This window comes from Malaclemys terrapin, chromosome 1, assembly GCF_027887155.1.
Source record: "Malaclemys terrapin pileata isolate rMalTer1 chromosome 1, rMalTer1.hap1, whole genome shotgun sequence".
NCBI classification, from domain to species: Eukaryota; Metazoa; Chordata; order Testudines; family Emydidae; genus Malaclemys; species Malaclemys terrapin.
This window is the reverse complement of record NC_071505.1, coordinates 242,550,629-242,576,895: the sequence shown is the minus strand read 5'-3', so window position 1 is coordinate 242,576,895 and position 26,267 is coordinate 242,550,629. Positions and strand designations below refer to the sequence as shown.

The following is a 26,267-nucleotide window of genomic DNA, read 5'->3' as shown; positions in this document are numbered from 1 at the left end:
GAATGAGCTTATGGGAAATGTTACTGTTAATAATATTAGACAAGTCTTTTACAAGTGTAAATGAGTAATGCAGTTGGAACCAGAGCATTCTGTAGTTTAAGAAAATATATTAAAGGAATATTTTACTGATCTTCTTGCTGACCTACCTCAATAAGACGTAGGTCCTGTGTCAGCATCTTTTCCCATAGTTTTAATTCCCTCTTCTCCCCACAAAATAAAAAATACCAGGGATATGTCTACCAAGTAAACAGAACTATTTCTCTGCTAAAGTGAAGTTGATTAAGCTTCCCTGTGGATTTTCTCAAGCAGACCTCTTGATTCTAAAAGGCATCTGAGATATTCGACTATGCCTAGAGCTCCTAGGAATGTATACATTTGAGCAGCTTTGAGATCTTTGCCCTCTTCTGGCAAAAAAAGTAATATGGGTTTATAGCATCTTTAGTTTAATGCCCTTGTAATAAATTCTTGTTTTGTTGTCCACTGACATGTTTTTCCAACTGAATTGATCTGGATTTCTGTAAACTAATCCAGAGATATTGATCCACAGCTGTCAAGTTTAGCTTTTGTGTTTTTTATTTTAACCAACTGGTTACCAGCTGGCATGACCCACATTCCATGCAAATTTCTCACCAAGAAGGTAGATTATTTGCTTCATGCAATTCTCCTGAGCACAAGTTTCCTTAGAAAAGCCATTGATAGCATGCAAGTGATACATAACTGGTGGACTTTGCTCATTTCATTTCCTTCCTTTGGCAGAAACAGTTGGAATTTGATTTTCTTGCAATTACTATGAGGCGAGAACATCTCTTAAATTGGTGTTGAGGGCATGGAGAGGCACAACCAGGCAAAACATGAAAAAGATAATAATCTGGTCTCTGAAATGAAGGAATGGGACTTGACATGCAGAATAACCACAAGTGGCACATGATTTAGTGGCTGATTCTGTCCCCCTTGCTCACATTGAGTATTTATTTGTTTGGATTTATTCACTACTCTCATAAAAAGGAGTGCTTGTTCTTGGCACTCCAAGCACGTTTTAAAAATGCAGTTTTAAAATAGACAACTCCAGTAACCCTCTCATCCAATAATTAGTATATATCATAACTCAGAAGCTGAAAATATATTTAAGATCTTTACAATCTTCTTCTAATGTACTTCCAAACTCTTTCAGACAGGGCAAATGTATGGTCGTTGCAGTATGCCTTGAATGTTGATAAACTAGGACAGTTTCAAACGAATGAGTCCCAAAACCACAGGGTCATCACAGAGAATGGCCTTCCAGGTACCCCTCCTCTCTTGTACAAATGGGGCATCAACTCTGGAGTCCTTCCTGATCTCGAGTCTGGCAGCATGGCATAAGGAGAGAGGTAGTCTTTAAGATACATAGGTCTCAGGCCAATACGAACATATGTGATAGGTTAAAACCAACCAGCAGTTTAAATTTTACCTAGTTGCCAATAGGTAGCCAGCACACATCCATAAGCACTAGTGTCATGTGCTGCCAGGTAGATGCCCCCTGTAACAAGCAAGTGGCTAAGTTCTGCACCAACTTTATTTTACAGATAGATTTAAGATGCTGCCACATGTCATGCAGTATAGTGGCACTCGATTAGATTGCTGTAGTCACTGAAACTAGTGGGTCTCCTCATAAAGTAAGTTACTATTCAGTGTGAGGAAGGGCAGCAGAATCAGGCCCTTGGTGATTTATGCCTTCAGTTCAGGAAAGCACTTATGCATGTACTGAAGTCCCATTGACTTGAAGTAAAAAAGACAGAGGTAAACAAAACACACCATAATTCAGTGGGCTTGTGACGGAGTAAGCTATATCTGTATCAAATTGTGAATTATGTATTACAGCCTCCATCTTGGATTGTAACCTTCATTGTGACCTTCATTTCATAGTGTAACCTCCACTTTGGATTAGAGCATCCAGTTTGTATTACAGACTGAATACATGTATACCTTGCCCAGGGCAGGGTTATTGTGATATATATGAGACAGACACCTTACCCAGGAAAGGGGCTTGACACCTGGTTGAATGAGTGTGATAGTGAAATTAGCACAGAGCAATCAACCTTTGATTATCTGTCAACTACTAGACCCTCTTCTTGGGACAATGGACTCTCTGCACATAAGCCAAGCTGCGGGAAGGGTCTAGAATTTCCCAGCTGGAGTACATGGGCCAAATAGGGACAGAGACTGTATTCAAGGGTGGGCTTCTCTGATCAGGAAGACCGACCATCACCATGTGCCAGAAAACAAGGTTGGAAAGAGAGAAAAGGCGGGGGGGACTCTGCCTTGCCTGAAACGCTGACCAGATCTCAGGCTCACAGAAGGAGTGAGAACCAGATCTCAGAACTTTCGTTATTATGCAAAGAGTTGTAATTCTCTAGTGATTTCTTATGAGTAAAGTGGCTGTGGTTAAGAAATTCTTTTGCTAAGCCTGTATTCCATACTTGCCTGCCACATTTTTCCTGAAGGGGTTAAATGAGACCCTCAAAGTGCCCACAGGAAGGTGGACCTCTGAGGGGGAATGTATAAGCAAATGTGGAGGCAGGGGGCGCAAGAGGGCTGAAGTGTTGGCTTCAGGGTCTAAGGCAGACAGGCTGTGGGACCCCACATCCCAAGGAACGGGAGCAGCCAGGAATTCTGCCCCTGGGAGGGACCTAGAGGTGTGAACAGTGACCCAGCTCTTCCCAGGCTCAGGTGGCTTAGTAGCATGTGAGATCCAGTGGTTGTGTCCACACAAACCAGTCCTTAAAAAGGGGGACTAGGCCAGGTTGTGACAGGACTCATCGAGCAAACTCATTGACTTCAATGGGATGTAGGCTCATACTTAAAGTGAAGGATGTGCTTAAGTACTTTGCTGAGTCTGGGACCTATATCATGTTGAGATGTTCTCTCAGTTAGCTTGTATCCATTGTATGGTATCTTGGCCTACGGCAAGGGCACGCTGCTTTTCTTCTTCTTTTCTTCTACAGCCTCATCAGTTGTGGGCCCTGCACAAAGTCCATTGGTTTCAGTAGGAGTAAGGTATTACTTAATGTGAGCTAGGGAGGACAATCAGACCCTAAACCATGTGCCATTTGTGTTTGTTCTGCATATCAAGTTCTATGTCTGCATTTCAGTGACCAGACTGTTACCTTTTTCAAGTTTTGGCTGTTGTGCCTTGACCTCCTCTTAGCACCAATTAAAGGTAGCCGGCCAGCCAGTCAGGCAGCGGCATAGACAGCTGCAGTGGCACAGGAGCCAGCAAACAGAACTGTAAACGGGAGTTTCAATGGGAGTTTGCAAGGGGAGTTTGCGGGGGAGACTAAGAGAGCTAGGCAGAGGAATAGACAGGCTAGTGAAGGGAGGAGGTGCTGTTCTGCCGGTGTTTTGGTGCCTGTTGGGGGTTTGTTTTGCTGTGGGTGTTGGTGGTTTGGTTTGTGTTTCCCGGACTAATAGATTTTAGGTGGGAAGGCCATGACCGATACAGAGGCAGCAGTGGAAGACACAATGAAGATGACTGGATGTGGAAGCTGCGGCATGTACATGATCCTGGAGGGGGTATCTGAAAAGAGTTTAGTTTTCATGAAGTGTCGCCTGACAGAGCTGATGGAAGAAAAGATCCGAGGATTGGAGATGCAGGTGGAAACTCTGGTGGAGTTTAGAAGGGGGTTCGAGCAGATGATGGAGCAAAGACATGAGGAGACTGAAGGAAAAAGCTCAGACTTGCAGATGGAAGCAGGACCAAAGAACTCTGAGGGGAGATTGCTGGGTGAGGAAAGTGGACAGTGGAAGCGTGTGACTAAGAGAACGAGGCAGAGGAAAATACGGAGAAGTGAAGGAGAAATAGAGCTCAGGAACAGGTTTGTGGAGTTGGAAAATGAAGAAGGGGCACAGCAGGTGGTCACTGAAGGTGAGAGGCCAAGGAAGAAGAGAAGAGCAGCTAGTCCTATAGGAAGAAGGGAAGAGTCAATGGAGATGATAACACCAAATATGAGCCCCAGGAGGATACAGGATGGATTGCGGAGAATTACAAGGGACAATAGAAATTGAGAGGACTTGCAGTCAGAGGGAGCAGGGGATAGACCGGAGAATCACACCATCACCAGGAAAAGGCAGGTGTAAGTGATTGGGGACTCCTTACTGAGAAGAATAGACAGGCCTGTAACTAGAGCTGATCCAGAGAACAGAAGGGTGTGCTGTCTGCCGGGTGCTAAGATACGGGATGTGGACCTGAGGCTGAAAAGGATCCTAACAGGAGCGAGAAAGAATCCGCTGATTGTCCTTCATGTGGGAACAAATGATATGGCTCAATTCTTGCTGGACCGTATCAAGGGAGACTGTGCCAGGCTGGGGAAGACGCTTAAGGAAATCGAGGCTCGGGTGATTTTCAGTGGGATTCTGCCTGTTCCTAGAGAAGGGCAACAAAGGTGTGACAAGATTATGGCGATCAACAGATGGCATAGGCAGCGGTGCTATAAGGAGGGCTTTGGGATGTATGGCCACTGGGAAGCATTCATGGACAGAGGACTGTTCTCTCAGGATGGACTTCACCTGAGTAAGGAGGGAAATAGACTTCTAGGATGGAAGCTGGCACAACTGATTAAAAGAGCTTTAAACTAGGAATTTGGGGGAGATGGTTGGGAGATGTCCAGGTAATCTCCACGCCGGAATTTAACATTGAGAAGGAAGAAAACAAAGTAAGAAAGGATACAGCCGTGGCTATGAGAATGGATGCAAGGAGGAAGGGTTGTGAAGATATCAGTCTAATAGGTGATACTGGCAGTAGAATGTCTGTGCCTAATCGGGTAAAGAATATGAGTGAAGCCAAACGGCAAAAATTAAGATGTTTGTGCACTAAAGCCTAGGTAACAAAATGGAGGAACTAGAGCTACTGGTGCAGGAAGTGAAACCAGATATTATAGGGATAACAGAAACATGGTGGAATAGTAGTCATGATTGGAGTACAGGTATTGAAGGCTATGTGCTGTTTAGGAAAGACAGAAATAAAGACAAAGGTGGTGGAGTAGCATTGTATATCAATGATGAGGTAGACTGTAAAGAAATAAGAAGGGATGGAATGGATAAGACAGAGTCTGTCTGGGCAAAAATCACATTGGGAAAGAAAGCTACTAGAGCCTCCCCTGGAATAGTGCTTGGGGTGTGCTACAGACCGCCGGGATCCGATTTGGATATGGATAGAGACCTCTTTAATGTTTTTAATGAAGTAAACACTAATGGGAATTGTGTGATCATGGGAGACTTTAACTTCCCAGATATAGACTGGAGGACAAGTGCTAGTAATAATAATAGGGCTCAGATTTTCCTGGGTGCGATAGCTGATGGATTCCTTCACCAAGTAGTTGAAAAACCAACAAGAGGGGATGCCATTTTAGATTTGGTTTTGGTGAGTAGTGAGGACCTGATAGAAGAAATGGTTGTAGGGGACAACCTTGGTTCAAGCGATCATGAGCTAATCCAGTTCAAACTAAATGGAAGGATAAACAAAAATAGATCTGGGACTAGGGTTTTTTATTTTAAAAGGGCTAACTTTAAAGAATTAAGGAAATTAGTTAGGGAAGTGGATTGGACTGAAGAACTTGTGGATCTAAAGGTGGACGAGGCCTGGAATTACTTCAAGTCAAAGTTGCAGAAACTATCAGAGGCCTGCATCCCAAGAAAGGGGAAAAAATTCATAGGCAGGAGTTGTAGACCAAGCTGGATGAGCAAGCATCTCAGAGAGGTGATTAAGAAAAAGCAGAAAACCTACAAGGAGTGGAAAATGGGAGGGATTAGCAAGGAAAGCTACCTTATTGAGGTCAGAACATGTAGGGATAAAGTGAGAAAGGCCAAAAGCCATGTAGAATTGGACCTTGCAAAGGGAATTAAAACCAATAGTAAAAGGTTCTATAGCCATATAAATAAGAAGAAAACAAAGAAAGAAGTGGGATCGCTAAACACTGAGGATGGAGTGGAGGTTAAGGATAATCTAGCCATGGCCCAATATCTAAACAAATACTTTGCCTCAGACTTTAATGAGGCTAATGAGGAGCTTAGGGATAATAGTAGGAAGATAAATGGGAATGAGGATATGGAGGTAGATATTACCACATCCGAGGTAGAAGCCAAACTCGAACAGCTTAATGGGACTAAATCGGGGGGCCCAGATAATCTTCATCCAAGAATATTAAAGGAACTGGCACATGAAACTGCAAGCCCATTAGCAAGAATTTTTAATGAATCAGTAAACTCAGGGGTTGTACCGTACAACTGGAGAATTGCTAACATGGTTCCTATTTTTAAGAAAGGAAAAAAAAGTGATCCAAGTAACTATAGGCCTGTCAGTTTGACATCTGTAGTATGCAATGTCTTGGAAAAAAATTTGAAGGAGAAAGTAGTTAAGGACATTGAGGTCAATGGTAATTGGGACAAAATACAACATGGTTTTACAAAAGGTAGATCGTGCCAAACCAACCTGATCTCCTTCTTTGAGAAGGTAACAGATTTTTTTATACAAAAGAAACGCAGTGGATCTAATTTACCTCGATTTCAGTAAGGCATTTGATACAGTTCCACATGGGGAATTATTAGCTAAATTGGAAAAGATGGGGATCAATATGAAAACTGAAAGGTAGATAAGGAACTGGTTAAAGGGGAGACTACAACAGGTCATACTGAAAGGTGAACTGTCAGGCTGGAAGGAGGTTACTAGTGGAGTTCCTCAGGGATCAGTTTTGAGACCAATCTTATTTAATCTTTTTATTACTGACCTGGGCACAAAAAGTGGGAATGTGCTAATAAAGTTTGCGGATGACACAAAGCTGGGAGGTATTGCTAATACAGAGAAGACCGGGATATCATGCAGGAAGATCTGGATGATCTTGTAAACTGAAGTAATAGTAATAGGATGAAATTTAATAGTGAAAAGTGCAAGGTCATGCATTTAGGGATTAATAACAAGAATTTTGGTTATAAATTGGGGACACATCAATTGGAAGTAACAGAGGAAGAGAAGGACCTCGGAGTATTGATTGATCACAGGATGACTATGAGTCGCCAATGAGATATGGGCGTTAAAAAAGCTAATGCGGTCTTGGGATGCATCAGGCGAGGTATTTCCAGTAAAGATAAGGAGGTGTTACTACCGTTATACAAGGCACTGGTGAGACCTCATCTGGAATATTGTGTGCAGTTCTGGTCTCCCATGTTTAAGTAGGATGAATTCAAACTGGAACAGTTACAGAGAAAAGCTACTATGATGATCCGAGGAATGGAAAACCTGTCTTATGAAAGGAGACTCAAAGAGCTTGGCTTGTTTAGCCTAACCAAAAGAAGGCTGACGGGAGATATGATTGCTCTTTATAAATATATCAGAGGGATAAATATCAGGGAGGGAGAGGAATTATTTAAGCTTAGTACCAATGTGGACACAAGAACAAATGGATATAAACTGGACATTTGAAAGTTTAGACTTGAAATTAGATGAAGGTTTCTAACCATTAGAGGAGTGAAGTTCTGGAACAGCCTTCCAAGGGGAGTAGTGGGGGCAAAAGACATATCTGGCTTCAAGACTAAGCTTGATAAGTTTATGGAGGGGATGGTATGATGCGATAGCCTAATTTTGGCAATTAATTGATCTTTGATTATTAGCAGGTAAATATGCCCAATGGTCTGTAACGGGATGTTAGATGGGGTGGGATCTGAGTTACTACAGAGAATTCTTTCCTGGGTGCTGGGTGGTGAGTCTTGCCCACATGCTCAGGGTTTAACTGATCGACATATTTGGGGTTGGGAAGGAATTTTCCTCCAGGGCAGATTGGCAGAGGCCCTGGAGGTGTTTTGCCTTCCTCTGCAGCGTGGGGCACGGGTCACTTGCTGGAGGATTCGCTGCACCTTGAGGTCTTTATTTAAACCACGATTTGAGGACTTAAATAGCTCAGACATAGGTTAGGGGTTTGCTACAGGAGTGGGTGGGTGAGATTCTGTGGCCTGCATTGTGCAGGAGGTCAGACTAGATGATCATAATGGTCCCTTCTGACCTTAAAGTCTATGAGTCTATGAGATATTCTTGCATTTACTGTGAGGCGAAAACATCAAATTCTGTCTGTTTCTGTCACTGACTTCCTTTGTTAACTCCTTAGTCTTTGTGTGGCCCCCCGTCTTCTCTGTTGTTTTTTTTTCTTTGAGCTGTTCACGTCTTCCAGAGTCACCATATTCTCTCTTGGAATAATACATTATTGGATGGGCATGGGTGACAGAGGTCATCTGATAAGTGCTTTTCAAAGGCAGCAATTTATTCCTAAGCCTGTTGCTACCATCTCTTTCATGAGGAGAAAGGCTCCATTCACTAGTAAATGCTCTTTTCATAGTACAAACAGAACCTTTCTGAATGGTCACAGCATACTTAAGAAAAAAGGTAACAATACTGTATTTTCCATACCATTAGCAGTTCCAATATTTTGAAACTCTATTAATAAAGTTAAAGACCTCAAAAATAAACTTGCCTATAAAATATTACAATTAACCTGCTATGTCAAATAGAAATGATGTATGCATATTACATTGTAAGGGTCATTAAAATGATCTCTTGTCTGAATAGAGTGTGACTTGCATATGTCTGCATTTATATGTCTGTTCTCTAGAGTCAATAGTCTCACAAAGCAACCTTTTCATTTCTGTATTCCAGAGCTTGCTGGAAATGGTACTCATTTGCTTAATTGCTTAGACTTTTTTCCTATTATATTTTGTTTTTTGTTCTACATTTTTTTATTCTGGTGTAATAAAAGCTGAAGGGAGAAGGAGTGAGACCTTCAGGAGCAGGGCCGGCTCCAGGCACCAGCAAACGAAGCAGGTGCTTGGGGTGGCCAATGGAAAGGGGAGGCACGTCCAGGTCTTCGGCGGTAATTCGGCTCTCGGAGCGAAGGACCTGCTGCCGAATTGCCGCTGAAGAATGAAATGCTTTATCTTTTCTTTTTTTTCCCATTGCCGTTTGGGGCTGCAAAAAAGCTGGAGTCGGCCCTGTTCAGGAGATACAGGAGGTTCTAACAGGTAGACAGAAAGACTTAATATAATTCACTAGAGAATATTATTATTCGCATCTCTGGCTGCAGAAAGGGGCCTTAGGATAAATGAGAATCAGGCCCATGATATCATGTTTAGATTATAAAAAAAGGTGAACAGATTTGATCCAACCAGTTCATGACAGCAAAGCCTTATAACATCTGAGGGGAAATATTTTCAGTATTTTTATGGTGCTTTAAACAAAAAATGCAAGAACCTTTTCTGGGGTTGTATGTATTGTGTTTGAATGCTGAAGACACTATGGCAGGAGGTGGTTTGTACAGTTACTCTCCAGTTTCCAATCCAAAAGGAATGTTTGGATACCTGTCAGTTATTGTATGATGCTGTAGTGTCACTGTGGCCTCTTTGCCTGCTTCCTCTCCTTTGGGTGAAAGATCATTTTTGTACCAGTGAGAGTAAACCAAATGTGTTGCTTCTATGCGGTCAGTGGGATGACTTGTAAAATGGTGGCCAGGCTGTAGCTACAGTACTTAGACTATAGAACAATCCCTTCTCTTATTCCCAGGTAACGTGTTACACCTTAAGCAGCAAGTGCCAGCTGAGAGTAAAGAGCAATACATGCTATTGCTGTGACCTGTACAATTGTGAAAAGTAAGTACATGCTCTATCAGAATGTGTATGTTTATTTGTACAGTATGTGTATTCTAGAGAACAGACCCTTTGCATTTAGGCCAGTATCCTGGGAATCAGCACACAGCTGGCTAGCAGGCTGTGCACTGATGATAACCCTGTGAGAAGGCACATGAATACTCCCCGCCCCAAACTGCAGAGCCAGTGCATGGCCAAAAAGCTGCAATAGCACCCACATTGCCTGCAGCACCCTTCACATAATACAAATAGCCCCCCTGCATTCAGCCACAGAGTAGGTCCCTATGGTGAGGTCTGTACTGCACAGGAGTGTGCATTCCCCTGATCCTGTTCTCCCTTCCCCATGGACATGTAGGATAAACTATCTCTGGGGGCCCTGCTCACAGTGGAGAAGGGGACATGGTTTGCCCCTCAGTGCTCTTATTATTTCAGTGGGTTTTCTTTAAAAATTGTCTGTAGGATTTTGTTATGTGGCCACCAAAATAAATAAATAAAGCACAACCTTGTAAAGACTCTTTGGTGAGCTAGTATTACAATTTTCAAAATGGATTTCATGTGATCATTTGTTCACTGATCTCTGGGAAGCAAAATTAATGGAAATATCATTTCCATGTCAAAACTGTACATCATAGACAGGGCCTTGGCGTTTTCACAAGCATTTATGTGCTCAAGGGATTTTATTCAATGGCCATGAGGATAGGTACGGTATAAAGGAGAATGTTGATCATATTTCCAAAAGATTTCCATTTTAAGTCAATCTTACCAAAATACAGGCTGAGAAGATATAACCGTGGAAGTGCATGAATATGCTAGTCAAGTAACAGTAGGTGACTACATCAGCCCTTGGACAGAGGCTAGCCCAAGATGGGCTCAGAGTGGTGGTGCAGCAGGCTGATGTGGCCTCCCCTAGCTGGCAAATAACAGTATTGCCAAACAAAATAAACCCATGAGATTTATTTCCAGCCTGAAATCCCTTCCCAGTGCCTTCCTTATTGCACACATGTACGTCAGTACCATTGCAAGCAGCATCATGTTGTGTAAAGAGCAGGAAACTCTCAGGAAAATCTCCTGGGGTGGGGCTGGTAGGGAAGGGGGAGATGCTGGCTCTTGTGCTTTTTGTGTACCAGCTGGAAAGTGCTATTTCACATTTTAGTGTCACACACCCTATATTGACCTCCTGAACCTCCCCCAAGTTCACATCAGAGCTCTCATTTTTTGTTTTTACCCATGCCTGCAACCCTGAATGACCCAGCCCTCCTCAAACCTAGGTTGCCACATACGGGAATTCCAAAAGTCATACAAGTTTGGGAGAAGGTTTTCAATGAAACTGGCAGAGAAACGGACAAATATGTTTTGCTTTTGCAAACTCCCCCCCCCCCCCAAAAAAAAAAAACAAAAAAAAAAAACCAACAACAATAATATCACATTTTGTTAAGCTTTACTTCCCTGAAGGATTAAAGTGAAGTTTGGGACTAGAGGGAGATAAGAGTTTCCCCAGAATGCTAGAGCAGTGGATGAGTTTCTGGGGTTCAGATTTATAGAACCAATTTGACAATGTCAAAGTCTGGATGAATGCTTTTCTTTCCTTGCCTATGAGATGCTAAATCGAACTGCCATGGTATGTCTGCTACTGATCAGGTTAGTGCTATCTGTCCTTTTGTAATTTTAGTGAAAGCAATTTATTCACTCATCCTAGTGTGTGTATGTTTTATTTAACCTCACTCTTAAGGTTTTCAGGAAGCGGTTTGGCCTGGTTAAAGAGGTGAGAAATAAGAGGGTAACAATAGAGGTGCACAAAATAATGCATGGCATAGCAAAGGTAAATTAGACTGTCCTATTCACCCTTTTTATAGTATAAGAACAAAGGGAAATCCACCTGAATTCAAAGGTGATATATTGAAACTGGGAATATTTTCTTAACAAGACATAATTAATGGTGAATCTCACTGCTGCAAGGTAACATTGACTCCAAGAGGTTAGCAGGATACAACACAGAATTGATCCTTACATGGATAAATAGAACATCCACAGTTATGGGATAGAGTGAAAAATATAAGGGATTGAAAGTTAACCCTTTTGCTTCTGGGCATGAACCACTAACTGATAGAGGCTTGGAAGAAACTCCCCTGTAGGCAGCCCATGGAGCCTGTACATTATGGACCTTCTTGCACCTCCCTGTGAAGCACCTAGTACTGGTCATCACCCAAGACAGGAGATGATTTTATTATCTATTTATATTGTGATATTGGAGAGACCCCAACCAAGATCAAGGCCCCACTGGGCTAATCAATGAACAAACAGACAGAGAGACCATCTCTGCCCTAAAGGCTTTAGCTGTTTTGTCTGCAGATTGTACAGGGTTCAAGGGAAAACAGGCACAGAGAGGTGAAGAGCTAGATTCACAAAGGTGCTTAGGCACTTGCATTCAACATTTAGGCATCATGGATGTTCTCAAAGCCATGGCTCAGCTTGCCATCTCATCCTGAAGTCCCCAAAGCACCTACATTTCTGCCAGCAGGCATGTGCAAAGCCATCCCTGTGGGCTAGGGCTTTGCACAAAAGCCAGTCTGTGGGGGTGCAGAGGGGTGTGTGTCCCAGAATGCCCAGTAAGCTGGTGGTTCAGAAACTCACCTGGGAGGTGGAAGATCTCAGGTCGAATCCTTGCTCTCAAGCAGGTGCTTGAACACAGGTCTGTCACCGCACAGGTGAGTGCTCTGACCGCTGGGGTGCTGGATATTCTGGGGCGGGTCTCTCAGTCTCTCCTGTTGGAGCTGTTCTTCTTCATAGAATCAATTAAATATTTAGATTTATCAATAACAATTAAGGATGCCATTAGGCAGCAGAGCACCTAAGTACCTTTGTGAATGTGACCAGTGCTAAGGGGACCATTGGCTTTATCTGCTATGGTGATCGATGTCTACGATGGGATGTAGCTGACCCCAGCAACAGGTGGTGTGCTGCCGCAACTGTGCACTGCAGCAACAGGTTTGATATTTATATAAATACTCAGAGCTGGCCTGGCTCTGCACAGGAGCACTTTAGGTTTCTCCATGCCTTCCCTTTCTCCTTAGCATTTTCCCTACCCAGCATCCCCAGTTGCACTCCATGAGCCTCACTGGAACTCAGAGCAAACATTTCACAGGACACTCTTCTCTGCCTTTCATCAAAATGTCCCCATGGTGAAGGGAAGGGCTTCGGAGGTAGCACACATATCCCTAGAGCAAGCAGGCAGAAACTCTCTCCAGCTGAGATAGCTGGTATGGAAGTGGGTGGGTGGGAAAGTGTTACTACTCGGCAGTTGTGTTTGCCTTGTGTTTGCAAATAGAATAGCAGGGTGTTTCAAAACATGGTATTTGGTTTCTCCAAATACCACACAGTGCACAGACTCTGCAGCAAACAAAGCTTGGGTTCATAATTTGCCTGGTTTGTAATAGTAGTTGCTATGTATGAATGTAAAATATTATTTCTAGATAGCACAATCTGCAATTTGAAGAAACATCTTTTTGATATCCATTAGGTCCTGAATTGTGTTGCCTCTGTCAGTTTGAAACCACAGACACTATGCAAATATAGCCAGTTAGTAAAATCTCCCTTCCCTGTTCTTGGATTCACTTCTTAAGCAACATGCACATTCGACAAGGATCTTCGAAGCAATGCTTACAGGTGAACTAAGGAGGAAGCTGTGCTAGGCATGTTTTAGCTGGTAGCTGCTCTCAAACACATTACTAAGAGTGCTTGCAAATTAGAAATGTAGCATCATCTATTAGTGCCATAGCTATGCTAGAAAATTGTACCAAAAAATCCCCACATGTGCTAATGCTTGTCAGCTGAATGAGGGGTAGCACTGGGGGCTCCCCTAGCATGGCCATTGGTAGCTTTATTTTTTGTTAAGCCAGTTTAATTTGACATAGTGATTAAAAAAACAGGTCATGCTGCAGAGAATCTATACCAGAGCTCCCAGGGGGTTAGCTGAGCAATGTTGGCTCCTGTGGGAATGTTTGTGTACGATTTCCTCATTCAGACAGGGCTGGGCTACTTGCTCTTGCTTCAGCTATTTTGCCTGAGAAAAAATTAAACATTTTAGGATTTAGCTGGGCTGGTGCTCTGTAAATCACTGATGTAGTAGTGACACCATTTCTATCCCATTGCAGTTCAGAACAGTCAACCAGCTACTACGAGTTTCTTGGAGTGAACAGCTGTCAGGATGTGGTTCACTTGTACCGGCTGCTGTGGGCCTCCACAGTCCTGAACATCGTTGGATTGTTTCTTGGGATAGTCACGGCAGCCGTACTTGGAGCCTTTAAAGACATGGTAAGACTTGCAAGTCCTGCAGCTTTTCATCAGTGGTGATTTCTGTATGTTGCTAATTATCCTGTTACCTAATGTGTTAAAAAAATAGACAGCAGAACCATACACAGCAAGTGCTCACAAAATGTTTCCTGCATGAGCCTTGAGTTCTTGGACTGTGCTCTGGCCAGGTGTTATAGCTAAGTAGCATCAGGCCTAGTTAATACACATGTGTATGTAAGAAGCTGGCATCTGTAGCAAGTCATGTGGGTAGTTCAGTAAGTGGCCTCTTTTTTCAAAGTCTGCATTGAACCATTGGCCCCGCATGGTGCTAGAAGGTGCCAGTTTGGTGCAGGTGGTGCCAATTGAATAGATATATGAAACTGAGGTCCTAGCCACTTGTGAATATTAAAGATTGTGTGATTGTCTTCCAAAGAGCAGGGATTAACTCTGGGGTATCAGCCAGGTTCTGGTGTGAACTATTACATTCTGCTAACCTAAATCCCCTTTTTGGTTTCCATAAGAGATGTCATTCTTCTTCCCTGCCTCAGCCTGCCCTAACCCGCTGTGCAGTGGTGGTGTGTGAGGACAATAGCTGCTGCGCTGTGCTGAAGAGGTGGCTGTGATTAAGTGTGGATAAAATGATTCCAAAATACATGGCTGTATGTTCCTGGCTGTTCTGCAATGGGGAGCGGCTCAAACCCAGGTTACTGTGATTACACGGGGCTAGGGAAACAGCACAGATGGAAAAGACATGCTTCCTCCCTTCCCCTCAGGAGCCGCCACCACCACAGCAGTGTTTACTTTACAATATTCATAGGTCTTCGGGGTATCACTTGCCAAAAGCAAGAGGAGGGTGGAGAGACCAGGGAGCGTTGCGTCCAGCAAAGCTGCCTTCATTTAGCTGCAAAAGACCATGCACAAGTTAATGTTGTTTGTCGCCACATTAATTCCTGGTGTGCATCTTCTGTGGCTCAGTAGGGGCCAGGACTGATTCAGACAGTGCTGGTCCACCTGTAGCTACAGAGGCCCCTGCCTAAAGGGCAGGTTGAAACAGTGATGTGATGTTTGCCTTTGCTGCGTGATGGGGAGTGTAAGCTATTTTGTGTGGAACTGGGGATGGAGGAGGAGCTAGGGCTAGCGGTAGAGCTGGCTGGGGGCGGAGCTGGTCTGGGGGCGGAGTGGGCCTGAAGGTCGAGCGGGATTGGGGGCTAAACGAGGTTGGGGGAGGAGCTGCATGCCTCCCTGCCCCCGAATGTTCCTCCACACCACCCTAGGGGGGCACGCTCCACAGTTTGGGGACCACTGCTTATAAAATATATTCCTCCTATTCCGGCACAACCACCCCAGTGTGCTTCCTCAGCAAAACACACACAGGAAAACAAGCCATCAGTAACTAACTCTGTGTCATGATTCAGGGCTTTTAGAAACATTTTATTATAGCAGGGCCATGTGAGTTATTTGAAAAAAAAAATCGTTAAGAGGCTGCACAAGGTACACCAGTACACAATTGCCCTCCTACATTCAGCAAACAACCACACTCAGCCATTTTGCATGAGCAATGTTCAAACATGCAGCAGAGTATCGTTTACTCTGAGGTGTGAGGGGGACTTGGTGACTCAAGGGGAAGTGGTATGAAGAGTGTTCCCACAGTGCCGGTAATGAAACACAGCCATCTAGTAATGAACAGCCTGTGCCTCCTTTGCTGAAGGGAGAACAAGCTGCTTTCCAGTGTTACTCATGTTCCATAGACGCACATGGGGAAAGGGCACATGTAAAAATGAGCGGGTAGAACAGGAAGGAGAAGAATCAGGAGATTCCTGAGCAGAGGGGAGAATTACAGAGTCAATTTTAACTAATACTGACACAGCCCTTTTGCTTCATTCTTCTCCTGGTCTTCCCCTTTTTTGTCTCTACTCTTCCCTCTTACTTTGGAAATGATTGAGATATTGCTTTTCCTGGGTCCCTGGGCCAGTAGCTTTGTTCAGGCCAGTCTCCTGCCATGGTCAAGATTTATCTGAAACATAGTGATCAACACATTGGATCCATTTTAAATGTCCTGCTGTGTGTGTGTCAGGTTTGACTACTACCCATTTCAGCTCTTGTCAGCTTCTGCTCCTTGGGATACATTAGCTAAGGCAAAGAGGTGAAAGGAGGAAGCCTTTTCAGTACTTCCCATTGGGTGGTGGTGTGGCTAGTGCCAGATTGTTGTGAAGTCTTTTTCTCTTCTGAAGCCCTCACTTGATCAATTTGTGAGCACCACTGCTACATCAAGAATTAAATTTCCATTTTTTTGGAGACTGAGACATCACCTCAGTCTTCTACCCAGCACTGGAAATCTCCGATTTGTTTCTGGAACATCTGCTATGGGTGCTCTGAAGGACAATGGCTGCATTACTAAATGCTATAAAGATACATTTAATTTTAACAACACATTTCTCCAGGCTAGCAGGGCTGCTGTGGGCAGAAGCACAATGTACAGATGCAGATAAGTAATGGGAAGGCGGCTTATAAACCTTATAAGGCAGGTTAAAAGGTAATTTAATTAAATTAAGCTTTACCAAAACCAATAGGAGTTGTGAATGCTCCTCTGAGAATTAGGTGATAATAGTGAAATCCACCCCTGTGCAGAGGGCCAACACAAGGCTTATACAACACATAAATCCCACTTTTACTTAAGCTAAGGCTTAAAGGGGAATTTAGGTGTTGCATAGACCTTGGACTGGTCTTTTGCTCCAGAAATACTCTCTGGGGTGAAACTCATCCCTCTGCAAGCATTGATTTACTATCACTGTTCATGAGGGGTGCAAAGCTTTTGAAATGTTCCTACAAGAAACAGAATAATTGTGACCAAGTTTCATACCCTCACACATCACAATATGCTGGAAAGGCTGAGCTTGCATTTACAGATTTGGGCACTCAGGCCAAGCAAGCATCCAAGCAGCAAAAAGCAATGGAATGAAACTACAGCAGCAGTCATGCAACATCATCTCCGTGTGGGGCAAGTTTGTTCAGCTCCTGACAAAGCTGAGGAAATCAGAGAGCTGCTTAAGTTTCCTCCGCAGCAGGAGTCAAGGGGTGGGAGTGAGCACTTTATCTGCTTCCGACTAAATCTGTGTAAATCACCACAAGCATGTGTTAAACAGAGAAACCCCACAATAGTGTCAAACGTTATAAAAATCAATAATAGAACTCCTGTTATTCACTACAGCAAATAATTTTCCAGTCTCCTTTTGGGCAACCTACACTATCTGGTTTACTGATTTGCTACTTTATTTCAGTAGCTGTGTATCAATAAACAGCTGTTAGGATACTGGGGCCTCAGAAAACACAAAGTTCGGCAAGGAAAGGCATGCAAAAGGGCATGGGGTTGATTTTAAAAAAAAAAAAAAAATTGGGGTGAGAGAATCGTAATCATCTGTTTTTTCATGATGTAATCTTCTCAGAAATACCACAGGCATTGTGAAGGTTTATATAGAAATTGTCCTTTACAGTTCCTGAGGGCATTTCTTTAAGGATGAAATCTAAAAGAGACAGCTAGTAAAAATCATGTGTAGCTTAGGGGAGTTATAGCTACCAGTTATAGCTATGGTGGTGTGAGAATGAGCTGAAAAACAATGTGCAATTGCTTTGAAACCCATCAGATTTTCCTGCACAGAAAATATTATTTTGTCTTCCAAAAACTGGAACATAGTTGCTTCTGGTGCATGAGTTTCTGGCAGAGTGGTTTTAAAAGTTTTCACAGAGATTGTGGTGAGAAGGACCAACATATGTAGCATGTAACAAGTAAGAAGTTGGCTAACTGCAATGAATACCAATAGAATACCTGTGTTTCATGTTGCTGTTGAAAAAATGTGTCTGTCTTGGTTTATATCACCGGATCGATAAGTCTCAGCCTACATTTCATGCTTCATTCTGATTCAGGGCTGAGCCACATTCTGGCATGAGTGACTCAAGTACTTCTTCAGCTTGAAAGGCCTTACTCTCATTAGCTTGTTCTCACTATTTCTCTGGAGTAGGGGATGTCTCTTTGTTCCACACTTTCCTTTCTCCAGCCATGGAGGAAGAGAGGCCCAACTCCACAAAGGTATTTAGGATCTGGGCCAGAAGCATTAGCAGTTCTGTCTTAATTTACACGTTTGTATTAGATGTCTATAAAACTCAGGTTAATTAGAAAAAAGCACCCCCAGACAGCTTAGCTACATGTTGAAATTCACCTAGAATAGGGCTTAGTCCACTGTTTTTTCTGTTGAAACCAATGGGAGGACGATCCTTGCGATTTCAGTAAAGTGATTTCACAGGGACATGGCTACCTCCATGCAATAAGCTCGGAGTCAGCCCCTTCCGTAGAAACACCCAGTAAAGTTATTACTGTAATTACATTTATGTATTTTTATTATTTCTATATAATTATGTATCGATCCAACATTTGATTGAAAATCTTTCTTCTTATGTCCCATGTTGTGTGTTAAGCACTGACATGGTCCTTGGTGTTACACAAAAGCCAAAGGAAGCCTTCAGCCCCATCATCGTGGAAATGTTTGTAGGTGCCACCTTCCCAGTTCAGCATGGATGTGAACTTGTAGACGTTTCCTCACTTAGGCCTCACAGACAGAATGGAGTTTTAAGAAGGGGCAGCATGAATGGCTAGATTGTGGCCGAGAGGAATGGAGATGGGAAAAGGGTTGCCTTATAACCTTTTGAATGGCAGAGTGTTGCACCTGGTATTTCAACATTTTCCTAGGGAGGACTCCGGACTGCTTCCACTTACATTTTGTGAAGCTTCCCTACCCCTCATTAACTAGCTATGAACCTGGAAGACATGGATGCTGTCCCCCAGGGCTTGCAACAACAGCCCCCAATCCTTCAAGTTGCTCTGCAGGATTGGGGCCTACGTGGCCAGACAATACAAATCAGACACTAAGTGTGCTGGGTGCCGCGGGGGATTGTTTTACATCAGGGGTGGGCAAACTTTTGGCCTAAGGGCCACATCTGGGTGGGGAAATTGAATGCAGGGCCATCAGTGTAGGGCTGGGGCAGGGGGTTGGGTTGCGGGAGGGAGTATGGGGTGTGGGAGTGGTTGAGGTGTGCAGGAAGGGGCTCAGGGCAAGGGGTTCCGGGTGCAGAGTGTGGGAGGGGGCTCAGGGCAGTGGTGCACGGAGGGGTGCAGAGTGCGGGAGGGGGCTCAGGGTGCAGGAGGGGTGCAGGGTAGGGCAGGGTGTTGTGGTGCAGGCAGGAGGTTGGGGTGCGGGGTACAGAAGGGGTTCAGGGTCCGGGTTCCAGCCCGGCGCCACTTACCTGGAGCAGCTCCAGGGTGGCAGTGAGGCTAAGACAGGCTCTCTACTTGCCCTGGCCCTGCGCCGCTCCGGGAAGCGGCTGGCACCACGTCCCTGTGGCCCCGGGGGGGGGGGGGGGGGGGCAGAGGGCACGGCGCATTACCTGTGGGTACCTCCCCCGAAGCTCCCTTTGGCCGTGGTTCCCCATTCCTGGCCAATGGGAGCTGCAGGGGAGGTACCCACAGGCAAGGGCAGCGCACGGAGTCCTCTGCCCCCCCCCCTTCCCATGGACGTGGTGCTGGCCGTTTCTGGGAGCAGCACGGGGCCCGCGACGCCACTTGGGTGGCAATCTCACAGGCCAGCTCCAAAACCCTGAGGGGCCGGATCCAGCCCATGGGCTGTAGTTTGCCCACCCATTTTACATGTACAGAAACTATTAGTAAAGCAGCAGCTGAATCCTGACCCATATGTCACCTTTGCAAGATGTGATGATTTGCCAGGTTAATCTTAAAAGAACCTCCAGAAAAACTCTGGCTACTCATTGGATCAGGCCCATGAGGGTAGGGAGACAACAAAGGGGTTCTGGAGTAAGGAGTGCTGCAACAGTGTCTTTCCTGGTGGAACAAAGGTGGTGGGAGGCCAGGCCTGGAATAGCAAATGCTAGAAAGGGTATGTGCCACTGCACGTGTCTCAAGAGCAAGAGGGGAAAAAGCTTTATAGCATCAGTTCATTTCTGCTACTGCAGAGTGAGTGCAGCAGCATGCTTGCTCAGTGATGGCAAGAAGTAGGGATATTATGTGCCTGGAGGAGTGGCAATTTGGGATAGAGGTGCCTGCTGAACACAAAAGACAACAACATGTTAGCAAAATGCAACCATGGATTAGGAAAAAGGACCTAGGGGTCACAGTGGACGAGAAGCTGGATATGAGTCAACAGTGTGCTCTTGTTGCCAAGAAGGCTAACGGCATTTTGGGCTGTATAAGTAGGGGCATTGCCAGCAGATCGAGGAACGTGATCGTTCCCCTTTATTCGACATTGGTGAGGCCTCATCTGGAGTACTGTTTCCAGTTTTGGGCCCCACACTACAAGAAGGATGTGGAAAAATTGGAAAGAGTCCGGCGGAGGGCAACAAAAATGATTAAGGGTCTGGAGCACATGACTTATGAGGAGAGGCTGAGGGAACTGGGATTGTTTAGTCTCCAGAAGAGAAGAATGAGGGGGGATTTGATAGCAGCCTTCAACTACCTGAAGGGGGGTTCCAAAGAGGATGGAGCTCAGCTGTTCTCAGTGGTGGCAGATGACAGAACAAGGAGCAATGGTCTCAAGTTGCAGTGGGGGAGGTCCAGGTTGGATATTAAGAAACACTATTTCACTAGGAGGGTGGTGAAGCACTGGAATACGTTACCTAGGGAGGTGGTGGAGTCTCCTTCCTTGGAGGTTTTTAAGGCCCGGCTTGACAAAGCCCTGTCTGGGATGATTTAGTTGGGAATTGGTCCTGCTTTGAGCAGGGGGTTGGACTAGATGACCTCCTGAGGTCCCTTCCAACCCTGATATTCTATGATTCTATGAAAATTGTGGGGTTAGGGGTGCTTTTGGGGGAAGAGGTCAAGGCTGCCCCCCACACGCTTCATGGGTTCTAGGCTTGGTGCTTCTTGGGCTGGAGTCCTATCCACTGCATCGTCAGCAAGGCCTGAGGAAGCGCTGGACATTTCTTAAGGTGAAAAAGAAAGCAGCTGTGTCACTTCAGACCAAAAACCCCCCAGAACACCCTATTTCTAGAGAGTAAAGTAAAAGTATGTGTGGGGGCAGGGAGGAGGCTTTAATTTCAAAGTTCCTTGGTTTCCCAACTTACTTCTCTAGAGGATACAGTGGTATTGTGAGGGTTCATGTATTAATGTTTGAGATTCTTGGACGGTTGGTACAATCAAAGTAGAAAATAACATTTTTATTAGTATGAAGGGGAAAATGACTTTTACAGTGTGTGTATTTTTTATGCTGGGGAAATAAGAAAATAGAGAAATCAAACATTGTCAAGTGATCTGATCAGTCAGTTTGATGTAGTCAAAATAGTTTTCCTTTTTCCTAATCCATGGTTTTATTTTGCTAACATGTTGTTGTCTTTTGTGTTCAGCAGGCACCGCTATCCCAAATTGCCTTTAGTTCTGCCCCGCCTCCTCAGATCTTGTACAATCCAGCCCAGCAGATCCTGACATATGCCGGTTTTTGTCCATCTGCAGCAGCTCTTCCTGCATATTCATCCTATCCTTTACCTCTTCAGGTAGAGTACAAAATGATATTTTTCTTGTTAATCCTCTTGAAAGCCAGATGCTTCTCTGTGGTATAACTCCTACACTGCTAAATCTTGTCTGCTGTGGGGTTTTGGGGGAGTTGGAGGTGGAGGGGAAGATGAATTTGTTGCCTAAAACACAGACTCTCCTCTATTTTTACAGAAAAGGTCAGTCCAGATACTGTTTTTAGATCTTCTCCCACAGGTTTCTTCACTGATCATTATTTGTTCCTTGGTAGTGCTTAGGAACCCCAATCAAGGATCAGAGTCTCACGGTATTAGGTGCTGTATAAACAAAGACAATCCTTGCCCTGGAAAACTAACTTTAGAGCAGACAGGACACAGTAGGTAGACAAAACAGAGGGTGGGGAAGTCTGGGAGGATGAGACTGGTTTAGCAGAAAAGCAAAACTTCCCACCTCTTGCCTACTCAGTGCCAGATGGCAGCGATTTGTAAGCATGGCAGCAGAGGTAGGTTTTAAGGAAGGATGATAAGGTGAAAGCATTAGTTTTCCCCCATACATAGGGAACAGCCTGGGTTAATAACAGCATCAATAGCAGCATGAAGGGCCATTGCTCTATATATGGGGTATTAACTTTGAAGCACGGTTCTCGTGGTCACTAAGCCTCTATATTGACTGAAACAAACTGAATCCTAAAATGGCAATTGCCTGAGAATAATTTGAATTTTGAACAAGCATGGAGTGAGGAATTCACTTTGGCGACTGGACTAGCAAAATTAGCCAAAGAAATCTAATCTGCTCCCCCATCTTTCCGCTGCTACTCTGGCTCCACACACACACACAAAAAATGGTCACCTTATTGTAACTGTTGTTCTTTGAGATGTGATGCAGACATGTACTCCGTGTACAGGTGTGTGCACACCCCAGCCACCAGAGCTGGAGAACTTTGCATAGCAGTGTCTGTAGTGGCCGGACTCGCCCCCTGCAGCCACAGCCCCTCCCCAGGCCGTATAAGGGTGGCACTACCCTGGCCCCCTCAGTTCCTTCACCCCACAGTGTCAGGAGTACAGCCTCCGATGCAGAGGAGATGGAGGGCAGGTCATAGAATAGACATCTGCCTCGCATTGCGAAGAGCAACATTTATGAGTTAGGTGACCATTCTTTCTTCTTCATGTAGCTGCAGCTGGGTATTCCATGTGTGGGTGCTTTCCAAGCAGTGCGGCTCAAGAGTCTTGTCAAGGTTCCTTCCGTACAGAGGTGGGGACCCGCATGAACGCCCTCTAAGCTTATTTACCAGCTTAGGTTATCAGTAAGCTGCCACCACCAAGTGTGTTCCAAATCTTAGGCAAGAGTCACTTGGAACTCTGCCTTTCCCCAAATATTTCCCAAGTCTCTAACCCCCCCACTTTCCTGGGCAGATTTGAGACTAATTCCCCCCCCCCCCAGTCCTTACACCCCTTTTCCTGGGTGAAAGGAAAGGCTTAAGAGTATACCCTCACCAATTAGTCCTGGTGAACACGGATCCAAAATCCTTGGATCTTAAAACAATGCAAAAATCAATTAGGTTCTTAAAAGAATTTTAATTAAAGAAAAGGTAAAAATCATCTCTGTAAAATCAGGATGGAAAATAACTTTACAGGGTAATCAGATTCAAAGAGCCCAGAGGAACCCCCTCTAGCCTTAGGTTCAATGTTACAGCAAACAGAGGTAAACCCTTTAGCAAAAGGAACATTTACAAGTTGAGAAAACAAAGATAAAACTAACACGCCTTGCCTGGCTGTTACTTACAAGTTTGAAATATGAGAGACTTGTTCAGAAAAATTTGGAGAGCATGGATTGATGTCCGGTCCTTCTTAGTCCCAAGAGTGAACAACCCCCAAAACAAAGAGCACAAACAAAAACCTTCCCCCCGCCAAGATTTGAAAGTATCTTGTCCCCGTATTGGTCCTGTGGATCAGGTGTCAGCCAGGTTACCTGAGCTTCTTAACCCTTTACAAGTAAAAGGATTTTGGTGTCTCTGGCCTGGAGGAGTTTTTAAAGTATTGTACACAGGAGGGTTGTTACCCTTCCCTTTATAGTTATGACACGCCCCCCCAAATCACAGATCGTGTTGGACAGCCGGTTCCACACTGGCTGTGATTTCTTCCTGGAGCTCTAGGAGAAAACAGAATTAATAAGACACATGCACCTTTAGACATACTACTGATTATATAAAAACTAACAATATGTCCCACATTCCAAGAACAATTTTTAACCAGTTGATTCTGGAAACTTTCACGGGAGAGTGCATCAGCCAATTTGTTAGAAGCTCCTGAAATGTGTTGTATTTCAAAATCTTGGAGAGCTAAACTTCACCAAAGAAGTTTTTTGTTATTTCCCTTGGTGGTATGAAGCCACTTTAGCGCAGAATGGTCGGTTTGTAGTTGGAAACGCCATCCCCAAACATATGGGCGTAGCTTTTCCAGCGCATACACAATGGCGTAGCATTCCCTTTCGCTGATTGACCAGTGGCTTTCCCTCTCAGACAGTTTCTTGCTGAGAAACACGACAGGATGGAATTCTTGATCCGGTCCTTTCTGCATTAAAACTGCTCCTACACCACACTCGGACGCATCTATGGTTAATAGGAACAGTTTGTCAAAGTCTGGGGCCCTTAGCACAGGGTCAGATATGAGTGTCGCCTTAAGTTGGTTAAAGGCCTTCTGACACTCATCAGTCCACTGAACTGCATTTGGCTGTTTCTTTTTGGTTAGGTCTGTCAGGGGGCGGCGATTTGGCTGTAGTGTGGTACAAATCACCTATAATATCCGGCCAAGCCTAAGAAGGATTGGACCTGTTTCTTTGACTTTGGGACAGGCCACTTTTGGATAGCATCCACTTTGGCCTGTAGGGGGTTTATAGTTCCTTGACCCACCTGGTGTCCAAGGTAAGTCACTCTGTTTAGGCCTATTTGACACTTTTTAGCCTTAACAGTTAGTCCTGCCTGCCTTATGCGCTTGAAGACTTTTTCCAGGTGTTCTGCCCATGAATCAGAAAAAATGGCCACATCATCAAGGTAGGCAACTGCAGATTCTCCCAATCCTGCTAGGAGACCATCTACAAGTCTCTGGAAGATGGCAGGTGCATTTCACAGCTCGAAAGGAAGCACATTAAATTCATACATCTCTGCATGGGTGATGAAGGCTGACCTTTCCTTGGCGGGTTCATCTAGCGGTACTTACCAGTACCCGTTGGTTAAGTCTAAGGTAGAGATGAACTGGGCACATCCCAGTTTCTCCAATAGCTCATCTGTGCCTGGCATTGTATAGTTGTCGGGATGAGTTACAGCATTTAGCTTATGGTAGTCCACACAAAAGCGTATTTCCCCATCTGGTTTGGGAACTAGAACCACTGGAGATGCCCATGCACCATTAGAGGGGCAGATTACATCCATCTGTAGCATGTCCTGGATCTCCCGTTCTATAGCAGTTCTGACATGAGGAGATACCAGGTATGGTGGGGTTCTAATTGGGTGAGCATTACCTGTGTCAATGGAGTGGTATGCCCGTTCAGTCCATCCTGGGGTGGCTGAGAATATCGGTGCGAAGCTAGTGCACAGCTCCTTGATCTGCTGTCACTGCATACATCCCAGGGTCGTGGAGAGGTTCACCTCTTCCACACCACCATCACTTTTCCCTTCGTAGTAGACACCTTCAGGCCACTCCGCGTCATCTATTCCCTGGGCTGTAAACTGGAAAACCTTTAATTCTCTGGAATAAAAGGGCTTTAGAGAATTAACATGGTATACCTTAGGCTTTATATTTGAGGTGGGGGATGCGATGAGAGAGTTAACAGCTCCCAGGCGCTCTTGGACCGTGAATGGCCCTTCCCACGACGCTTCCATTTTATGGGCCTGCAGCGCCTTTAAGACCATGACTTGGTCTCCTACTTTGAAGGACCGTTCTCTGGAATGTTTATCATACTCTTCCTGAGCCTCTTTTAGGTTTTCTCTAGCAAGGGCTAAAGAGTCTCGGAGGGTGTTTCATAGGTTGCTTACAAAGTCCAGAATGTTAGTTCCTGGAGAAGGCATAGAACCCTCCTATTGCTGCTTCACCAACTGTAATGGCCCATAACCTCACGGCCATACACAAGTTCAAATGGTGAAAACCCTAAACTGGGATGTGGTACAGCTCTGTAGGCAAAAAGCAACTGCTGCAACACTAAGTCCCAATCATTGGAGTGCTCATTTACGAATTTACATATCATGGCCCCCAAAGTTCCATTAAACTTCTGCACCAGGCCATTTGTTTGATGGTGGTAAGGGATGGCCACCAAGTGGTTCACCCCATGAGCTTCCCATAGGTTTTTCATGGTCCCTGCCAGGAAATTAGTTCCCGAATCTGTAAGGATGTCGGAGGGCCAACCTACCCTGGCAAAAATGTCTGTTAGTGCCTGGCACACACTTTTAGCTCTGGTGTTGCTTAGAGCTACTACTTCCGGCCATCGGGTAGCAAAATCCATGAAAGTCAGTATGTACTCCTTTCCTCTGGGTGTCTTCTTTGGGAAAGGACCCAGAATATCCACAGCTACTTGCCGAAATGGAACCTCAATTATGGGGAGTGGCTGGAGAGGGGCTTTGACCTGGTCTTGGGGTTTTCCAATTCTTTGGCACACCTCACAAGACTGGATATAATTAGAAACGTCCTTGCCCATTCCCTCCCAGTGGAAGGACTTCCCCAAACGGGCTTTGGTTTTGTTCACCCCAGAATGGCCACTAGGATGATCATGGGCTAAGCTCAAGAGCTTTACCCGGTATTTA

General features: G+C 44.7%; 1 protein-coding gene across 2 annotated transcripts in view; it reads left to right on the top strand.

The window, feature by feature from the left end:
* TMEM255B (transmembrane protein 255B) overlaps positions 1-26,267 on the top strand; it is a 125,579-nt gene that overhangs the window by 87,097 nt on the left and 12,215 nt on the right. The window contains exons 6-8 of one of the 2 annotated variants that reach the window (XM_054010955.1): positions 9,575-9,660; positions 13,809-13,968; positions 21,355-21,498. In XM_054010955.1, the coding sequence (XP_053866930.1) occupies positions 9,575-9,660; positions 13,809-13,968; positions 21,355-21,498 (390 nt within the window). Of the gene's footprint in view, positions 1-9,574; positions 9,661-13,808; positions 13,969-21,351; positions 21,499-26,267 lie in introns of both variants that reach the window. The other variant, XM_054010945.1, reaches the window with a different exon arrangement.